The sequence below is a fragment of the Strix uralensis genome, chromosome 27, assembly GCF_047716275.1.
Source record: "Strix uralensis isolate ZFMK-TIS-50842 chromosome 27, bStrUra1, whole genome shotgun sequence".
NCBI classification, from domain to species: domain Eukaryota; kingdom Metazoa; phylum Chordata; class Aves; order Strigiformes; family Strigidae; genus Strix; species Strix uralensis.
Genome location: NC_133998.1, coordinates 4,168,488 through 4,186,208, shown reverse-complemented (window position 1 = coordinate 4,186,208; position 17,721 = coordinate 4,168,488). Strand labels below are relative to the sequence as shown.

Below are 17,721 nucleotides of genomic sequence, written 5' to 3'. Positions count from 1 at the left end.
AGCCACCCTGTCCCACGTTTGACTGAAGGTGTTTCTCTTCTCTCCCAGTCCCAGGGAAGCCCATCCTCTCTGTGCACCAAACGGAGGAGAACACTCTTCTGGTGAAATGGGAGCCTCCGTTGGATGCGGAAGGCCAGGTGATGGGCTACCGGCTCCAGTTTGGCCGCAAGGATGTCGACCCCCTGGCTACCTTGGAGTTCTCGGCCCTGGAGGATAAGTACACCGCTCCCAGCATCCACAAAGGCGCCACGTATGTTTTCAAGCTGGCCGTGAAAAGCCGGGCTGGCTTTGGGGAGGAAGCTGTGCAGGAACTCACCACCCCTGAAGACATCCCCAAGGGTTACCCCCAAATCCTCGAGGCGAGCAACATCACTTCCATGTCGGTCCAGTTTGGCTGGCTCCCCCCCGTGCTGGCTGAGAGGAATGGAGCCATCGTCAAATACACCGTGGCCTACCGGGAAGCCGGTTCTCCCGGCAACCCGCTGGAAAAAGACCTGCCCCCCTCCCCAGAGAACTCGTACACCCTCAACGGCCTCAAACCCAACACCGCCTATGATGTTAAAATCCGTGCTCACACCAGTAAAGGCCCTGGGCCGTACAGCCCGACCGTCCAGTATCGGACGTTCCAGCTGGATCAAGGTAGGACTTACCGGTTTCTCCTCCCTCTCTCTCCTTGTTACCGGGGCTGGTGCCAGGAGGCAGAGAGCTGGAGAGGTCAAGCCAGGCTCAGCCAGGCTCGTGAGTAAATGCAAAGCACTCTGGTTTCACACTCAGTCCCTCAGCTCCTCTCTGCCTTGTGCCAGGTAAGTCCCTTTTACCACTTTCTTCTAAGTTAAGTCCGGACACCCTTCTTTCACTGGCACCTGAAGTGGGGGGCCAGTCGCTATACAGGTGGGAAGAGCATTTTCTTCAGCTTTTGCAAACAGCCAAAAGAAAACAGAAAAATCAAAAAACCTCAAAACGTGACCTGGGATGGGTTTCCTCACCTGAGCATGCTCAGAAAGCCAGCACCTCGTTCCTGCAGCAGCCACCCAGACCCATAAGTGTGTGGGCAAAGCCACGCACCCTCCCTCACCCCTCCCTGGGGTTAGGCGTGGGGACAGGGAGCACTGGGAGATGGACCTTGGCAAAACTCAAGCAAAGTGTGAAGGAGGGAGCAAGCCCTTCCATTCCTGCAGCGGCAGCCAGACCCAGACTGGCAGGCCCTTTTGCCAGTGCCTGACATTCTCTTCCTTCTCTTTCTTGCTCATCCTTCCCTCTGCTGCCTTTTCTTCTCCTTTCTCCCCTTCCTCCTCACTCTTCTCTCAGCAGTTTTACCCAAAAACTTCAAGGTGAAGATGGTGACAAAGACATCTGTCCTTCTGAGCTGGGAGTTTCCTGAGAATTACAACTCTCCCACCCCATACAAGGCAAGTGGAATGGAGGAGTCAGAACTGCGTTCCTTCCCAGTTTCCTGGGAGTCTTCTCTGTTGGTTTGAACAAGAGGTTGTAAAAGGCACGAATTCTGGATTCCTGCCTCAGATATGGCCGCATAATGGTTAAGCACTAGATCAAGGGGATGGGTTGAAAATCAGAGCTGTTGGGTTACATTCAAATCATTGGGTTACATACCAAATCATGGCCTCCCTAGGCAATTTACCACAATTTTCCCATTCCCGGGTAAAAATTTCTCTGCCCAGAGAAGTCTCAAGACTTTGTCCTGCATCTGCCTTATGCCTGGGGACCCTCTTGTGCAGTGGGCACGAGACAGGAAGCTTCCCTCTCAGATGACTCCTGCCTCTGTGTTTGCTCCGGCCCTGGCAGAGCTGGGTGGAGCAGGGCAGAGCCGAGTGCCCCATGTTCTCTGCAGACCAGAGCAGCGGGGCGGAAGGAGTTTGGTTGCTTGAGCCGTATCAGCCTTGCTCATGGTACAACTTTGCTGCCTCTTGGCCTCCCACAGATCCAATACAACGGGCTGAATGTCGATGTGGACGGCCGCACCACCAAGAAACTCATCACCAACCTGAAACCCCGCACGTTCTACAACTTCGCTCTCATGAACCGGGGCAATAGCATGGGTGGCTTGCAGCAGAACGTCGCAGCCTGGACCGCTGCTGACATGTTATCAAAGAAGCCAGAGGTGACCCACAAGCCTGATGCTGATGGCAACGTGGTGGTGATTCTCCCAGACGTGAAGAGCTCTGTGCCTGTCCAGTAGGTTTCTGTTAAACTGCAGGTGTGGGATGCTCCGTTTATGTTGGGGGGGGTCAGCCCTGAGGGCTGGAGTCCACACAGCGAGGGTGGTGGCAGGGGGTCTGTTCCCTCCGTTTTCAGCCTTGCCTGACTCTTGCCTTTTGGAGCCACTTCCCAGAGCTAACAGGGGATGCCAAAGAAATGCAAAGGGAGTAAATAAGGAGACATGTCATACGGGGTTGCCACTAAATCCAGGCTCGTTCCAGGAGCTGCAATAACCATGCTAAATTAAAAATAAAGGGCTTTGCTGGGTTGGGCCAGTGGGGCTGTTTGGGCAAACCTGGCCTTCCACATCAGTGTGTGCACTCTCTTCTGTGGCTTGCTGAAGGAGATTAATTCCTTCTATTCTGATTATTCCCAACTCTTAGGGCTTACTACATTGTGGTGGTGCCTCTAAGGAAGTCCCGAGGAGGACAGTTTCTCAACCCCTTGGGCAGCCCCGAGGAGATGGACCTGGAGGAGGTGAGTGTGGGTGAAACTGAGAGAGCAGGAGCTGTAATGGTGACCGGAGAGCCTGGGTAGGGTGGTTTGGGGTATCTGTGCTCCACATTCTGAGTAGCTAAGGTGTGGCCAGGCTTGAGTGGGATGGTTTGGTTCTCCTTCCTTCCTGCTCCCTTGATGGTGCTGAAGGCGTCAGGTCTCAGAGCGTTCCTTTGCTTCCTCCAGCTCGTTCAGGACATTGCCAGGCTCCGACGCCGAAGTCTGCGTCACTCCCGACAGCTGGACTTCCCCAAGCCCTACATTGCTGCCCGTTTTCGCTCCCTCCCCTCCCACTTCATCTTGGGGGACATGAAGCACTACGACAACTTCGAGAACAGAGCCCTGGAGCCAGGGCAGAAATATGTCATCTTCATCCTGGCAGTGCTCCAGGAACCTGAGGCTGTAAGTGCTACCTGCTTTCTCTTGCCCTCTTCAGGTGCTTGTGCCCCTCTGTCCCCATTATCGACCAGAGACAGCAGCTGCTCCCTCATGAGCTGCCAGAGCCCTGGTGCTCTCCTGGCATTCTCCATAACTCTCTCCCACCAGATGCCAGAGCTTGAGGGTTTTTTTTTTCTTTGTAAAGACCTTCCATTCCAGCTGTGGAGCTTTTGCATGTGGCTCTTGGAGCTGTTTGTGCCTGTGTCCACGTGCAGCATACGTGTTCCTCCAAGCAGACAGGCTGATGCCACGAGTAGTTGTGCGCTGCTGCTGTGTTCTGCCAGTTGTGGCTCCAGATCTGAGTCCAGAATGGGGAGCACTGAACTCTCCACTCAAGACTACACTCGAGTTCAGAGATCCCTAGTTCAAACCCCTTTACAAAGAGTAATTTCTTGTAAAGGCTGTCCTTTTATTCCTTAGAGCAGTGACCCTAGACATCCTGCTTGTCACACATCTGGTCATCACTCAGCTCCCCGCCAAGCAGAGAGGGGAGATTTTCTTCATGGAAAACTACTTGTGCTCTCTACCACTTCCACACCTCTGCTGATTTCAGTGGTGCTGTGTTTGGCTTTGTGAAAACAACTGTTTTAATATTTACCTGCCTCCTCCCTCATGCACAATAGGAAGCAGTCTAATTCTTTGTTGTTTTTAAATCCCCCTATGGAGTTGTAGCAGGGAGCTATTTGAAATTAAGGGTTTTCAAAGGGTTTTTTCCCAAATAAATATTTTGTTGTATATTTGATATTAAAGGATTAGGCTGACACGCTTCTGAATGGGTTTCTCAATCGGATTACTGCAGCTTGTGGTAATTTCTGCTTTAGAACAAGGTACTGCATATTCGCTCACAACGGCCTGGATTCACAGCAGCTCCCAAGTACGCAGCAGTATTTCAGTCCTGCTGAGCTGATAGAGCTCAAGGACCCAGAGTCCAGATCTCCTGTTCTTGTCTGTCCCGGACTTTTTACTCAAACCAGGCCGTGCCAGTTCTCTGTGCGTTTTAGTTTGTGTGGTTTCTGTGTAAGATGGGAACGCATCCTTCCTGGGGTGGGGAGATCGTAGTACTCATGAGAACAAGCAAGCAATGTGCATTAGTTATAACTCTGATGGGTTTGAATGTGCCTCTGATTCTCCTCAAGAGCCCAGCTCACTGCAGAGGGGGCGGAGGAGACATACTGCATTTTATTAATTTATGTTTAATTGTAAGGGTTGGATTTTTTCAGTTGCCAGACCAGACTGTTTCTAAGCGTTAATTCTTGTTTTAACCCCTTCCCTCTTTCTTTGTAATCCCATCTGACTGTCAAAATCCAGATGGTTACATGAGAGCTTGGAAAAAGTGTTTGTGGCAGTGGAGAGGGCTCAGGGATGTGGTGGAACAGAGACATAGTCAACTGGTTTTCTAAAAGCGCCTTCCTGGCTACGAGATTAGGTGAGCCACAGGCACGAGGCAGTCTACAGCTTCGTGTGAATGGGATCTTTCAATGGTCTGTCTTGCCTGGAGCATTGGACGAGGAGGATGCCTGTCATATGGTTGCTCACAGCCAGAAGTTTTTTCTATAGGTTGAAGGGGGCATTTTCTCTGTTATTATTTTGTTGGTGCTGCAGGGAGCTCACATCCTCTGTAGCAGTTTCTCTTGTGGCATACAGTATGGTTGCCCATTGTTTTCAGTTCCCATTCCATCTCTGAACTGTGCTCCACGATCTTTCATGTCTTCCAGACCTTTGCTGCTAGTCCGTTCTCCGACCCCATCCAGCTGGACAACCCTGATCCACAGCCGATCATTGATGGAGAGGAAGGGCTGATCTGGGTCATCGGGCCCGTCCTGGCCGTGGTGTTCATCATCTGCATTGTCATTGCCATTCTACTCTACAAAAAGTAAGAGATGCTTCTTACCCAGATCTGTGACCATTCTGAACGTCCCCAGCTCTAGTCCCTAAAGGGAATTTCCTCCTTGGACCTGTAGTTGTCAGCTGAGGGCAAATCCTTCCACCAGCACCAGAGAGAGGAGCCTGAGACACAAGATGCTGAAATGGGAGGGTCTGGCTGGCACAGGAGAGATTAGCAGTGGGTTGCAGGCACTTGCTGCTTCACAGTCCACCCTACGGCACTCTCAGTAAAGCTGTGCTTGTCTATAGACAGTCTGTTGTGGCATGTGTGCAATGAGTTTGTCAGGTCTCTTGCCTGTCTCCTCCAGAGGAGCTGCTCACAGCCGCAACCTGGGGCTCCCTTTCTGTGCTCTGTGTGTGTGTGTGTGTGCGCGGTGGGGACGATGCAGAGAAAGCACCTTTGTGCTGTGGATCAGCAGAGACCTCCATTGTTCTCAGACTGGTTTGCAGCTGGAGCTGGGAGATGAGAGCAGGGGTGTAATGTGAGTCTGCAGGAGAGAGCAACCCCTGGAAATCTCTCCCTTTTCCTTGGCTTTCTGAGCAGCTCGTGGTGCGTGGATGAGAACGGGGGCCCCTTGACCACACACAGGCCACACTGTGCAGTGGAAGAGGGTAGGAGAGGGAGCAGATGCTGAGCAAAATGGATAAAGAAAAGGGGCAGGATGGCAGCTATGGCCAATGCAGGGATGTCCTTAGCTAGGGCATCTAGTACCCAGGATGGAGGGAGCTCTCTTAACCCTGCTCCATCTTCCATCTGCACAGGTGTGTTTGCTTATGTGCATCCCAGCATGTGTGAAGCTGCTGGACACACCAGTGCTCTGGGTCGGGGACTCAGGTGGTCCTTCTTGGTGTTCATTAGCACTGACCTAAATGGGTAATCTTTGCTGGTCCTACTTCCACCTGTGTTACCACGATTAGAGCTGAGCAAATGCTTCCCCTTTCCTCTGCAAGTCCTTTCTAACCTGAACATTTGTCTTGTCTTCTCTCCACTTACTGCTTTCCTGGACAGCAAGCCAGACAGGTAAGAGCTCCAGATTTGCCATTTACTTAGGTTCTTTCTTGCTGTGTGTTAGGCTGTGTTTACTGTCTGTGGTGATGGGGCTTTGTTATACAGTTCCTACCATTAGACTTGTCCTGACAGAAACCCTGTGTCAGCCTGGCACAGGACCATGTTTGAATCAGGGCAGAAAAAGCAAAGAAAGCCCAGCTTTTTCCTGCTTGTCCCTTCCTAAATATAATGGCCCTTTCTCAAGCTGAGCAGCAGTGACGGTAAACGGCTCATAAAATGTTGGGTTAATGGAGCAGAGAAACACCCATTTGTGTTGCAGTCAGAGGTGAAAGCAGGTTTTTTCCATGTTTGACTGCTCCATACAGGCTGTCCCTGAGCCACTGGTGTACTAGAAGCAGAATCTCACCAGCTGAGCTGTCCTCACCCCATTGAAAAAGCTGCTCTTGCCCCATCACCCAGGGACTTCTAACAGAGTTCGTTTACGACTGCAAAAATGAGACTTCAAACCATTTCCAAGGCTGGAAGAGCTTTCACTGGAAGTAACTGATGGGTTTAGCCAATGAACTATTAACAGCAGTTTCAGAACTGAGGCAAAAATAAACTACTCCCAAACTGCAAAGTGGTGTAATTCTAAAATGCTGCCCCATGCAGTGCTGGCAGGGCTCATGCCACTTCTTCTAAGCTATTAATGACATTAAGAGACAGCTAAAAATGTACTGAATAACCTCCTCTCTGCCTAAGTAATTGCCATTATTGCTGCAGGCATATTATTGGAGGTTCCTGCACAACCCAAGCAGGAGAGGTTGAGGAGCTCTACAGCCATCTTGCTAGAAGAGCTGGGACAATGTTTGCAAGCCTCAGGGTGTGGGTACACATTCTCTGCCCGCTGGAGAAGTTTTGCTCCAAACAGTTTGTCACTGCTCCCTTGCCAGAGGTTATCACATCTTCAGATCAGCACTGGGCTTTGCTTCCAAATTCTTCTCAAGGAGAATGAGCCAGGTCAGCAAAGACTTTAACTACCTCGGCTAACCTAACCCATTTTGAGCAAAATATATTAGGAAGCACTTATATGCGCAGCTCAGCTGGCAGGTTGGAGCGGGCTTCAGCTTCTGGCAAGGAGGTGAGACAGATCTCAGCAGGCACAGCTGTGGTGGGAGAGGATGTGTCTACACTGTTTTTGGAACCCAGATTTTTAGGGTTCTGCAGATCAAAAAAGGTTGAAAACCACTGCTCTGACTTCTCTGCAGCAAGGCACTGAGCTCCTAAACGAGCCAACAGAGCAATATCAGTACTTTATGTCCAAGGTCATGGCCAGGAGATTCTGTACTTTTCCAAATGATTATGTTGGCTCTGGTTCTTTCAGGCTGAAAATGGCTTGGCCAGAATTGGAAGGTTTCTGCTTGCAGAGGTCTGCACAATTCAGTGGAGGCTTGTCTGTGCAGAGAGGCTGAGGTGTGAGTTTACAGCACCTCACCTGCTCCTTGAGCCTGTGTGTACTTCTGCTAGGAGAAGGGGGAACTTCCAAACTCGTCAGGAAGCTGCTGAGGGGCTGCTGGGCCATTGTAAACCCATCAAATACAGCACTGACAAAACCTTCCAAACCCCATCCCTTTTCTGATGCATTTTATGTAACGTCAATCTTTGGCTGCATCTGGCCCTGATTTCAGTGGGAACTATGCTCAGGTGTGAACACGGCCCAAGTAGCTGAAAAGACTAAAAGGCCCATGAGCTAAGCTGCTTTGTCTTCTTGTTTTTGGTTTTTGTTTGTTTGTTTTATAAAGCAAACGGAAAGATTCAGAGCCACGGACAAAATGCCTCCTGAACAACGCTGAAATCACCCCTCACCACCCTAAGGACCCTGTGGAAATGAGGCGCATCAACTTCCAGACCCCAGGTAACCGGCTGCTAACCAGCCTTTCTCACCGGGAAGGCAGGAGCAGAGCAACTGCCCCTTCCTTAGCCCCTTTGTGCCTGCGTGAAGGCTGCTGCAGTGCTGCCTTTGAGACCCAGGCCTGGCCTAGGACGCAGCCGAGGAACCTCAAGCTTTGTCTATGCTAAGCTGAAAGAAACCTTTGCTGGGAACCCCACGGGCCTTGCCCAGGCTCTACCCAGTGCTAGCAAGGCAGGAGGAAGGGCTTTCCTGGATACCCAGCTAAATTGGTGCGTTCTGGGCTAAATACACAGCTGCGAGTGCCGTGGCCGCGCCGAGCTTGCCGGACCACCGATGCTGCCGTGCAGCCCCGTGCCTCGCCCTGGGAGATCCCCAGGCGTGGTGGAGATGAAGCGTGGCAGGCTGCCCAGCACGCGCTGCTCCCGCCACATCTGCAACGGGCGCTTTCTGCCTACGTGCCAAAACACTCCCGGTAGGAGCCAGGCCTGCCCCGGGGTTGTGTGGAGAGAGAGAAAGGCAGCTGGTTGCTTTGCGCAGATGAGGCAGCGTCTCCTCGCTTAGCGCGGGCGCAGTCGCTGCGACCAGCTGCTGAGCAAGCGAGTAACTGCACTTAACCCCCGGGCAGAGAGGCTCGCTGCACCCTCCTTCCTGTACACATGTGTCCCCATGTACATGCATGTCGAAGCTGCCTGCATGGCACCTCTGCAAGTCACCCCTGACACGGCCAGGGCACGTCCTCACGCAGACGGACACTTGGGGATGCTGAGCAGTGCCTGCGCACTGGTACACGCCTCTGCCTCCGAGTTCCTGGTGCTTGAGGATTTGGAAGGGAATTTATTGTGCTTTTTGGGGGCTGGCTGTTGTTTTCAGTTTGTTTGTATTTTTTTGCTGTTTTGTGCTTGTTAGTAATGTTTCTGCAGCTCCTGTTTCCCCTTCCCATCCCAGTCCTGTCCTTAGCGTTGTCTGAGTTTACTTAGGATGAGGTTGGCAAGTCAGTAGGTACCCAGAGGACAGGGATCTTTGGAGAAGCACAAAGGCAGCACTGAGCTGAGGGCTTCTTATCAAAAAGAGTTAGAAACAACCTGTTGGTATCAGCCCAAGCTTAGGAACATTTGAGTCTCAGCTGAGGGGTGGGTGCAGGTTCAAATCAGCACACAGGGACTGAATGCAGAGCAGTTCAGCAGCAGTTAGGTCCCTAAATCAGCCCTTACTTAGCAGTGCTCTTGCAGGAGAGTCTGAAGGTGTTTGAGATCTTCTGAGTGTCCCCAGCTGCAGCTCAGCATTGTCTGTGCTCAGTGTTACATACTGGGTGCAAACAGGAGCTCCCCTTGGGAGAGTTCTGGTTGGCTTCTGGGTGCTCCAGGTGGTGGTGTGAGACCCAACAGGACGAGCTGCACTCCCCCATGTGAAACCTATGCTGAGATAGAAATAAAGATAAAAGATTGTGGCCATCCAGCTTAGCCTGGGTGCTAAGAAGCAGCTGGAAGTGCTGGTTCATGTGTTTGCCTTACTGGATATTTCTCCCTGTCCCCACAGGATAGCAGAGTCAGCTAAGGGCGCTTGTGAGCTTCAGTTAACGTGATCGATAGATGAGTGAGTCTGTCTTCTGTTGACCCTGCTGTTTTGGTCATGCTCTGCCTCTGCATTCTTGGTCTAAGAGGCTGTAAAAGGCAGCTAAAACATGCAAACCTGCCATTAAGGCTCTGCTAGGCAAAGGCCTGCAGATCTTAAAAGACTGCCTGGCTTTGTCCGGTCTAACTTTAGAAAGATGCTGCCATCTTTTCTTTATAAGTTCATCTAGCCAAAGAGTTTAACTAGCTAGTTTATTCTGGTATATAGTTTGTAAAGCAGTAAAAGGTTTTAAAGGATTTGGGAGAGTTGGTCACCTGCCTCCCGCAGAATTTTGCAAACGGGTGAAAATGGAAATGGATGGAAAATCAGAGCTTGGGAGTGTGTTGGTGATGATGGAGAGACTGTGGTGCAGTTTGCAGGGGAAGACTCTGTAGGTGCTGTCTGAATTACAGTCATTTGAATTAAATCTGTTGTGGTTTAGAAGAGGGCCTGTAGGCTCTTCTCCAGCCAGATGACCCAGAGTCCAGCAAGCAGGGAGTTTCTATCGTGTCCCCAGCAACAAAACAGTGGGGGGACGTGGGAATGGGCGTGTGTGCGAGCATCTGTGCAGCTCAGAGAGGGGAAAGCATAGGACATCTTAGATACCCTGTCCTAGCCTAATCAGCACAAAAAATAACTTTCTTTTCCTCTTTAGATTTATGTTGCTTTTGTTTTTTTATTAGCATGAAATTTTTAAAAAAGTGTATATTTTATTTATTTATTTTTTACTGTTTTCTGCAGATTCTGGTCTGAGCAGCCCTCTCAGTGACCCTGAGTTTGACTTTGAAAGTTAGTTCCTGTGTGTTTTTGTTCCTGTTGGTTTCATTTTCCCCCCCCATTATTATTTTTTTCCTCTTCTGTGGCTTTCCTTTCCAATTCTGTTTTGTTCCTGTTTTGGTTTTTTTGCTGAATTCTATGTATTCCTGCAGTGTTTGCCCGTCTCATCCCTTTTCTGTGCCATCTGTTTGTCTGAACTGCGCTTCCAGTTTTACAGTATCAAATAACAGGCCTTTTGCAAGACAAGGGTAGTAGCAGCAGCGGCAGAATAGAGCCCCTGGTAGCAGTGTGGGACACTGTCTGTCCTTCTGTGTCTCTTTTGCTGTCCCAGGAGAAAGACCTGGGTTTCAAGGCTTCCTTTTCTCCCCATTGTCGAAGGTGTTTCATTTCTGAAGCTTGGCTAAATGTCCCTCGTACTTGTTCACGGGCAGAAAGCGATCTTCTGTGCACCGGTGTGTGAGCGTTGTGCGTGTGTGTGTGCCTGTGCTTTTGTGTCCGTTGCTTCCTAACGTGGGGAAAGAGAAAACCAGAGCTGCAGCTGACGATCCCCTCGCCCTGGAGAGCCACGCAGGCACCTTCTCGTGTCAGGCGAGGAAAAGGGCCGTTTCCCATCTGTGGCAGGTGTCTGTTCCTTGGCATCAACTTGTTCCAGGAGCACAAAGACCAGAGGCCTCTCCATGGTCTCCACACCCCCTGGGTTTCATGCAGAGTGTCATCCAGTCGTGGTGATTTTGCAAGGATAAATGGGCTCTGGCCCATGTAACAGATGTTAGGGTGACGTTTCTGGCGAGTTGGCTGGTGCACAGAGAATCAAGTCTTTTGTGATAAGATTAGAGAGATTCAAGTGATTGAAATGTTAGATGAGACTGGCTCTAAAAGACTTCATCCCCATTAGAAGCCAAGATCCCAGCTTTGCTGGGTGGGTTTTGGGTTTGATTTTTTTTTTTTACCCCCCCAATGCTGGGCAGGGAAGTAGATGTGAGGTTTCAGCTGACAAATATGAAGAATCACAGATGCTGCTTGTGCTCAGAGATGTGAGGGCTGGGACATTTTTCAGAATAGTTTAATCCAAATATTGGTCTTTTTGGTATTGAATACTCCTGTCAATACTGTTCCAGCCCACCTGCCACCTCCCCTCAACCCCCTTATTGTAACAGAGGGGTTTTCTGTGTTTTTTCAAGCCGCACTGATCCTTGGCTGAACCTGGGCCCACAGCAGCACTCCCTCTGCCACCCTCCCCGCTGAGGAGGTTTCCCTGGGGGGCAGCCCCGCAGGTAGCCAGGAGGCCACTGAGCAGAGGAACCTTTGAGCCATTTGCCCTCTTGTCTGCTTTAATTCAGTATCTCTTTTTTAGACAAAAGAGACGCTGCTGCAGCTGACGCAGCAGTGCTGGCTGATGCCACTGGGAAGTGCCACTCCTGGCTCATTTCATATCAAACTCCTCCTGGATCTTAATGGGAACCCCCATGCACTTGGCATTTTGACCAGGAAAATGTTTATCACTGCAGAGGTTTCCATTCTTCTTTTATTATAAAGAGCCCTAGAAATTGATCCGACAAGGAGATTTGTGTCTTTAACAGCAGCAAAACAGGGCAAGTTCCCATGTGCTCTCAGCCAGTGTCTGTTTACAGCGGGTTGGAGGTGGGGGCAGGATGTTCCCCAGCAAAGAGACAGAGCTGGTTTTCAGGAGCCAGTCACGCTGAGGATTTTTCTTGGAGCTTTTATGAAGGAAACTTGTGAAATGCCTTCAAGGGGAATGTGACTTCTCGTTCCAGATTGTCACAGTGGGCCTTTGCCATGCAGCCCGCTCGCTCAGAGAGAGCGACACGTACTGCTCCATGACTTCTAAGCCAAAGAGAATCTGGGGGTGTTTTGCTTGCTTGCTTGTCATTACTAGGTTTTCTGATTGTGGTTGTTTTTCCTTTTAACCTATGTGTTCATCATTTGGGATTTCATTTACAGCACTGTTTCTAAGCACGCTTCAGCAAATAATCTCTGGCTTTTTGCAGCAGAGTCGGGTGGTAGCAGCTGGGCCGAGAGCTGCCCGGCTGCCTCCCAGCCCAGGGGGGAAGAAGTCAGTGAGGGGGTGACCCACAGAGATCTGGAGATGGTTTATTGAGTTGTCAGAAGTTGTTCTGAGTAGGGTTTGGCTTTGCTCTAATGCTACAGCTGAAGGTACGTTTGCTGCCCTCTCCAGCCCTTGCTTTCAGAGGCAGAAGGACAGACACTGAGAAGAGTGTTTATAACATTAACTTGGTTTGGTCTCTGATCTCTGGCATCTCAGCCAGCGTGGCCTTCCCGTCCCACACAGGCAGAGAGAGGACCAGTTCCTCCCAGCACCCCCAGTCTGCATCCATTGCTGGGGTGGACAGCAGCCACCTTCCAGTCCGGGGTGGGAAGCAAAGGAGAAATCCTTCTCCAGGTGCAATGGGCTATGGGACAGCAAAAGATTAACAAGAAGCTTCTCCTCCATGAGCTGGGAGAGACTTTCTGCCCTGGTCCTCAGCACAGTAGAACAGAGCCAGTGCAGCCTCCGGAATACTTCAGGGTTATTTTTGTGAGCTTTTTTTGGTCTATTCCCCGCCCCGCTTCTATTTTCAGCCAGACTTCCTTGTGCTGAAAATAGATGTCTAGTTAGCTTAGGAGAAACCTGTTGAAGTGGTGGCTCAAATCCCCACTCTGTGGCAGACTCGTCCTGTCCCCAGGCCTGGGGGAGGCAGCATCTCTCTAGAAGTCACTGTAAAACTGAGGATGTCATGCTTGCTTTGCCATCTCTGTGCTGAGTTTTCGGAGTATCTGACCATGCTGCTGCCACCGCCGCTGCTTTGTCACACACCAACACCCACGGGGCTCGAAATTCTCCCTGGCTTCCATCTCTTCTCCACTCCTGTCCTTCTCATTGGGGGCACTGCCCAGGGCTTCTTGGCATGCTGCTGTCCTCGCCTGGCCGCTGTCATCCGTAGCGGGGTCGGCTGGCAGACAGCACGGGAAGCCTTTGGAAAAACATAATCCAATGCAGATGAGCAAAGCACGGAGCGCTTTTCCACCTTGATTTGTGGCGTAGCTATTTGAGGTGATAGGTGGGAAGGATCGCTGCTCCTCCGGAGCTCCAGCTGCCCCTCTCGGAGCAGGATGTACAAATCACGCTGGAGACTGAACACTGAGTCTGCCTTCGCTGCTCAGCCCCGTTCGTGGCCAAGATGTGCCTTCAGTCTGACCAGTCTGGGGCAGCGTGGCCCTCCCACTGCCAGCACAGCTCAGAGAAGATCGAGTCTGTGCCCTGGCAGTTCTGTTGGCCTCAGTACGAGCACAACTTAAGTGTTGGTGAGAATTGCAGGGGCAGCGGGTGAACCAGGGCCACGAGGCATCGGTCTCCCCAGCAAATTGTTTCCCATCCCCCAGACTGAGAAGGGGCAAGAGGATCTTTTGCCTCTCCATCACAAAGGGAACGACCTCCCCAGCAGAGGCTGCAACGGGGTTGGTACCCGCCTGCCCCGTAGGTGGGAAAGGGAGGGCGAGGGCAGCGCAGTGCTGGTGTCTGCGGGCTGTGCTCTAGCAGGAACATCATCCACTGGCCGTTAGCAGGAAGAGGAGCCAGTGCTTGACACTTCCATACCTGGTTGCACTCCTGGAGCGGTGAAGGTTAAACCGCTGCATCCATGAGCTCACCAAGAAGCTTTCAGAGCCAATGTTGTGCAAAGGACAATTCCTGAAAAGCCTCCCCTGCTTCCCCACATCTGCATTCCCTTTCCCTGCCCCACATCACCATGGTTGGCTGGATCCCTGCCCCTTCCCTTCTTTTGTGTTGGAGTTTGTTTATGATCATTGCGGGTGCTGTAACATTTGCTGCGTAGGTTCCTCTGGCAGCGTTTGCTCATTTTAAGTCCACTATTGGAATTGCTAACATGCATCTGCTCTTTGGATTTTCCTTTTTGTTTTGCTCTGATTTACACATTGAAAATGGGGCCATCACGGGAACACTCTCATTTTACTGTTTGTTTTTTATTTCCTTGATTTTTATTTTTTAATTCCAAGGACACAATTTCGAGCCCTGAATTCTTCTCTTCTAACCTCCCTACTTTCATTGCAGATCTTACATTGTAATTTTTTTTCTTTTCTTGTTTCTTCTTTCTTATAAAATGCGCAATGGTTGTGAATTTTAGTTATTATTAAATGAGATTCTTTTCCTGCTGTCTTGTCTTTTAGGTATGCTCAGCCACCCACCAATCCCCGTTTCCGAGCTGGCTGAACACACAGAGCATCTCAAAGCTAATGATAACCTGAAATTGTCCCAAGAGTATGAGGTATGAGCGAGAGTGAGTGCTGTGCATGGGTTTGCAGAGCCAGGGAATTAGGAAATTCAGCCAGGCCCTCATCCAAATAAATGTAGCTTTGTTTTAAGGATCTGGTTAGTTGAAATAAAAAAGAGATTTATGTATAGAAAATTAAATATAGAAAATAAAGTACTTGCTCAGTGCCTTGCTAGGTTCAGTTCCAGGTCATAAAAAAGAGGCTTGTTCCGTGAGGCATTTCTGTCCAAAGAGTGGGGATTTGGGGCAGGGTTTGAGCTCCCTTCATGGAGGGGAATATGTTTCTGGAAGATGTCTGCCAGACAGACGGATGGGGAGTTGTCCTTAGGGGTGCCTGTGTCTTGTTGCTGAACATGGAGGGGACCAAGCCAAGAAGCGTGATACCCAGTTTTAGATAGCTGAAGTTAAACAAAATGAACAGTAAGTCCTCCAGAGCTGACATGATCAGCAGCCATGGAGCTAACGCTGAGAAAAACAGGATGATTTGTGTCTTTCTTGTCTTGTCTGGGGGTTTTGTGCTCATTTTTTCTCCTTCCTGCTAATGTTTGGTCACTGAAAGAGGCTCCTGCAGGCAACCAGCTGTGGCTGCTGCACTTGCATTTCAAATTCCTCCCCCAGACTGTACAACTCCCACCTTGCCGGGGCTGAGGGGTTGGGCCAGTCCCAGGGCAGACTGAGGGGGGAAGGGGAAGAGCATGTCAGCCCCCAGGTGCCCAGTGCCACTGCGTAGGGTGGCATCTGTGTCAGCAGAGGGGAAGGGCTGTGCGCGTGCCCAAACCCGCTCGCGGTGTCGCGGCTGCATCAGCACCCGACAAATCCCCGTGCGACAGCTGGCGCTGGCGGTGTGCGGGCTGCTTTCCTTGCAGGCTGAACACAGGACTGAATTTTTTTTTTTGTTGTTGTTCAAAGACATAACATACCCCGATATTTTTAGACTAATAACCAGTCTAGGCTGCCTAGTGCTGTTCGCAGGCAGAGAGCTGGGGGGTATTTTCTGAACAAAGGGCTGGTTCTGGGATGTCTTCTCCCCGGTCTGGCTTGCAAACATCGGCATGCGTGAAGCAGCTCTGTACTCCCAGCTCCGCACCCACGGAGGGGGGGTTTGCGCGTTGGAGAAGGCACATTTGCTCTGCTGGGGTCTTTCACCCCACGTTGGGGTGTGGGGGGAGCAGCAGCCTGTTAATCTGCTCTATCCAGATTTCAAAGACTGATTTGCATAATGCAATATCCCAAGTGCCCTGGCTTCGTTCCAGCACAACCTCCTCTAGTGGGAGAGCCAGAGCTAAACAAACATCACTAATGAAATGAATGCGAGGCGAGATTAGAGGGATAGAGAGCAAACAGACACATTACAACAGTATAAATACCCATTAGTTAGAAATGCTCCGCAGCGAGAGCACAAGAGGACGTTGGTGTCGGGTGGTTTTGTAGCCCTGGCGCTGAGCTCTGCCCCGGGGGCTCTGGGGTCAGCATGGGCAGGGGAGGGCAGCGGGAGCAGGGGCCTGGTAAGGGCTGACCCCTGCGAGCACAAAGGGCCAAATCCAGGCAGGCGTCTGCGGGACCTTGTGTCCCCCCCCCGGCCAGGAGGGTCGGGCAGGGAGAGGGAGCAGTGGGAAACAACTCAGCACGCTCCTGCCAAGCCTCCAATTGAGGCAAACCCCTAGGGCTCTGCAAAATGATGAAGGAATTAAGCCCTTGTTTTATTTAATTCTCTGGCTGAGGATTTAGAGGTAAACGTAATTAACCTAATTTCCATATCTGGGACAGCTGGACTTTAGAAAAAAAAAAAAAAACAAAAAGCAACCACCAAACCTGGCATAAATCACCAGGACAGGCAAAGAGGATTTTTCTCTCCAGTGCATTGCATTGTTGACTCCTTCATCCCTTCTAGGAAAAAGCCATGTTGATTCAGTTTCTTAGGGCCAAGGTCCTTACCCCTTCTCTGTCCAGGGAGATGCACTTGTCCTGCCCTGTAGAGTAGGCAGGTGCCTGCCCCTGCCAGACTCCCATGGGGCTTTCTCCCCCTTTGCACCTGGGAGACCGTCAGCACGGAGTCTTTGTGGTCCCAAGTCGTGCCATCTCTGCTCTTCGTGGAGAAGCCCAGTCCCCTCCTGCATCCCACAACAGCAAGCTTTCTCCTGGTGTTTCGTGTCCTGCTTGCACACATGGTTATAAACCTTGTCCAACCTTAAATATCTTCTTCCCCAGGTATTAGTGCTCACCAAGACACTGGTATATTTATGCCCTCTTAATCGTTGTTTAGTTTAACCATGCACAGATTTAGCCTCTTCATCATTTCATAAATACATCCTGACGTGATTGTTCCTGTTGTTCCCTCCCAATTGCCGGCCGTTTGTCAGTGTTGGGAGCGCGGGGCTGTACCTAACCCAGCGCAGCCTCAGCCGAAGTACGATCCAGGGCCTCTATTGCAGCCTGACATGGCACTGATGCTTTTGCCACTGGGTTGCACTGCATCGTGCCAGAGGGGGAATTATCTCAGGTACCGCGCTGGGGGCTGAGGGAGGTGGGATGGGAGCACGCTGTGCCGTTGGGCTGCGGCTTCTCACAGCAAAGATCAGTTCTTGAGGGAGCAAACGGCGAACGCTGCGTTCCTCACCTAGATCGTCAGAGCCAGGATCTGTCCCACGTGGAACAAGGTATTCGGAGCTCGATCTGCTGCTTTTCCTCTCCCTGACTCTTCCGTTTTCTTTCCCAATTCCTCCAGTCCATCGACCCTGGCCAGCAGTTCACCTGGGAGCACTCCAACCTCGAAGTGAACAAGCCCAAAAACCGTTACGCAAACGTGATCGCCTACGACCACTCGCGCGTCATCCTGCTGCCCATCGAAGGTACTGTAGCATCTCTGCTCCTACACCTTAGTGCTGGTGCTACTGCACGTGCTCTTCTCCCTTCCGTTCCTCCCTATTTATATTCTTCTCTTAGCATTTCCCTGGGAGTTTAGCAAGCAGGAGATACCTCTGTAAACCAGGCATTTGTTAAATTCTGGTGACTGACATATTCCCTGGAGCTGCAATCTCTTTATTTCAAGGGCTGGTTTATCAAGAAACTGTCTTCCCTTAACTTGGAGA

The 17,721-nt window shown here is 50.9% G+C and overlaps 1 protein-coding gene across 20 annotated transcripts in view; it reads left to right on the top strand.

Moving 5' to 3' along the window:
* The window catches only part of PTPRS (protein tyrosine phosphatase receptor type S), a 162,751-nt gene that overhangs the window by 132,417 nt on the left and 12,613 nt on the right, over nucleotides 1-17,721 (top strand). For 5 of the 20 annotated variants that reach the window (XM_074851670.1, XM_074851671.1, XM_074851683.1 and 2 more), the window contains 11 exons: nucleotides 49-639; nucleotides 1,309-1,409; nucleotides 1,940-2,193; nucleotides 2,601-2,694; nucleotides 2,899-3,114; nucleotides 4,866-5,023; nucleotides 6,044-6,055; nucleotides 7,825-7,937; nucleotides 10,287-10,334; nucleotides 14,529-14,626; nucleotides 17,358-17,481. In XM_074851670.1, coding sequence (XP_074707771.1) covers nucleotides 49-639; nucleotides 1,309-1,409; nucleotides 1,940-2,193; nucleotides 2,601-2,694; nucleotides 2,899-3,114; nucleotides 4,866-5,023; nucleotides 6,044-6,055; nucleotides 7,825-7,937; nucleotides 10,287-10,334; nucleotides 14,529-14,626; nucleotides 17,358-17,481 — 1,809 coding nt within the window. The remainder of the gene's footprint in view (nucleotides 1-48; nucleotides 640-1,308; nucleotides 1,410-1,939; nucleotides 2,194-2,600; nucleotides 2,695-2,898; nucleotides 3,115-4,865; nucleotides 5,024-6,043; nucleotides 6,056-7,824; nucleotides 7,938-10,286; nucleotides 10,335-14,528; nucleotides 14,627-17,357; nucleotides 17,482-17,721) is intronic. The other 15 variants (XM_074851676.1, XM_074851672.1, XM_074851681.1 and 12 more) reach the window with 12 other exon arrangements.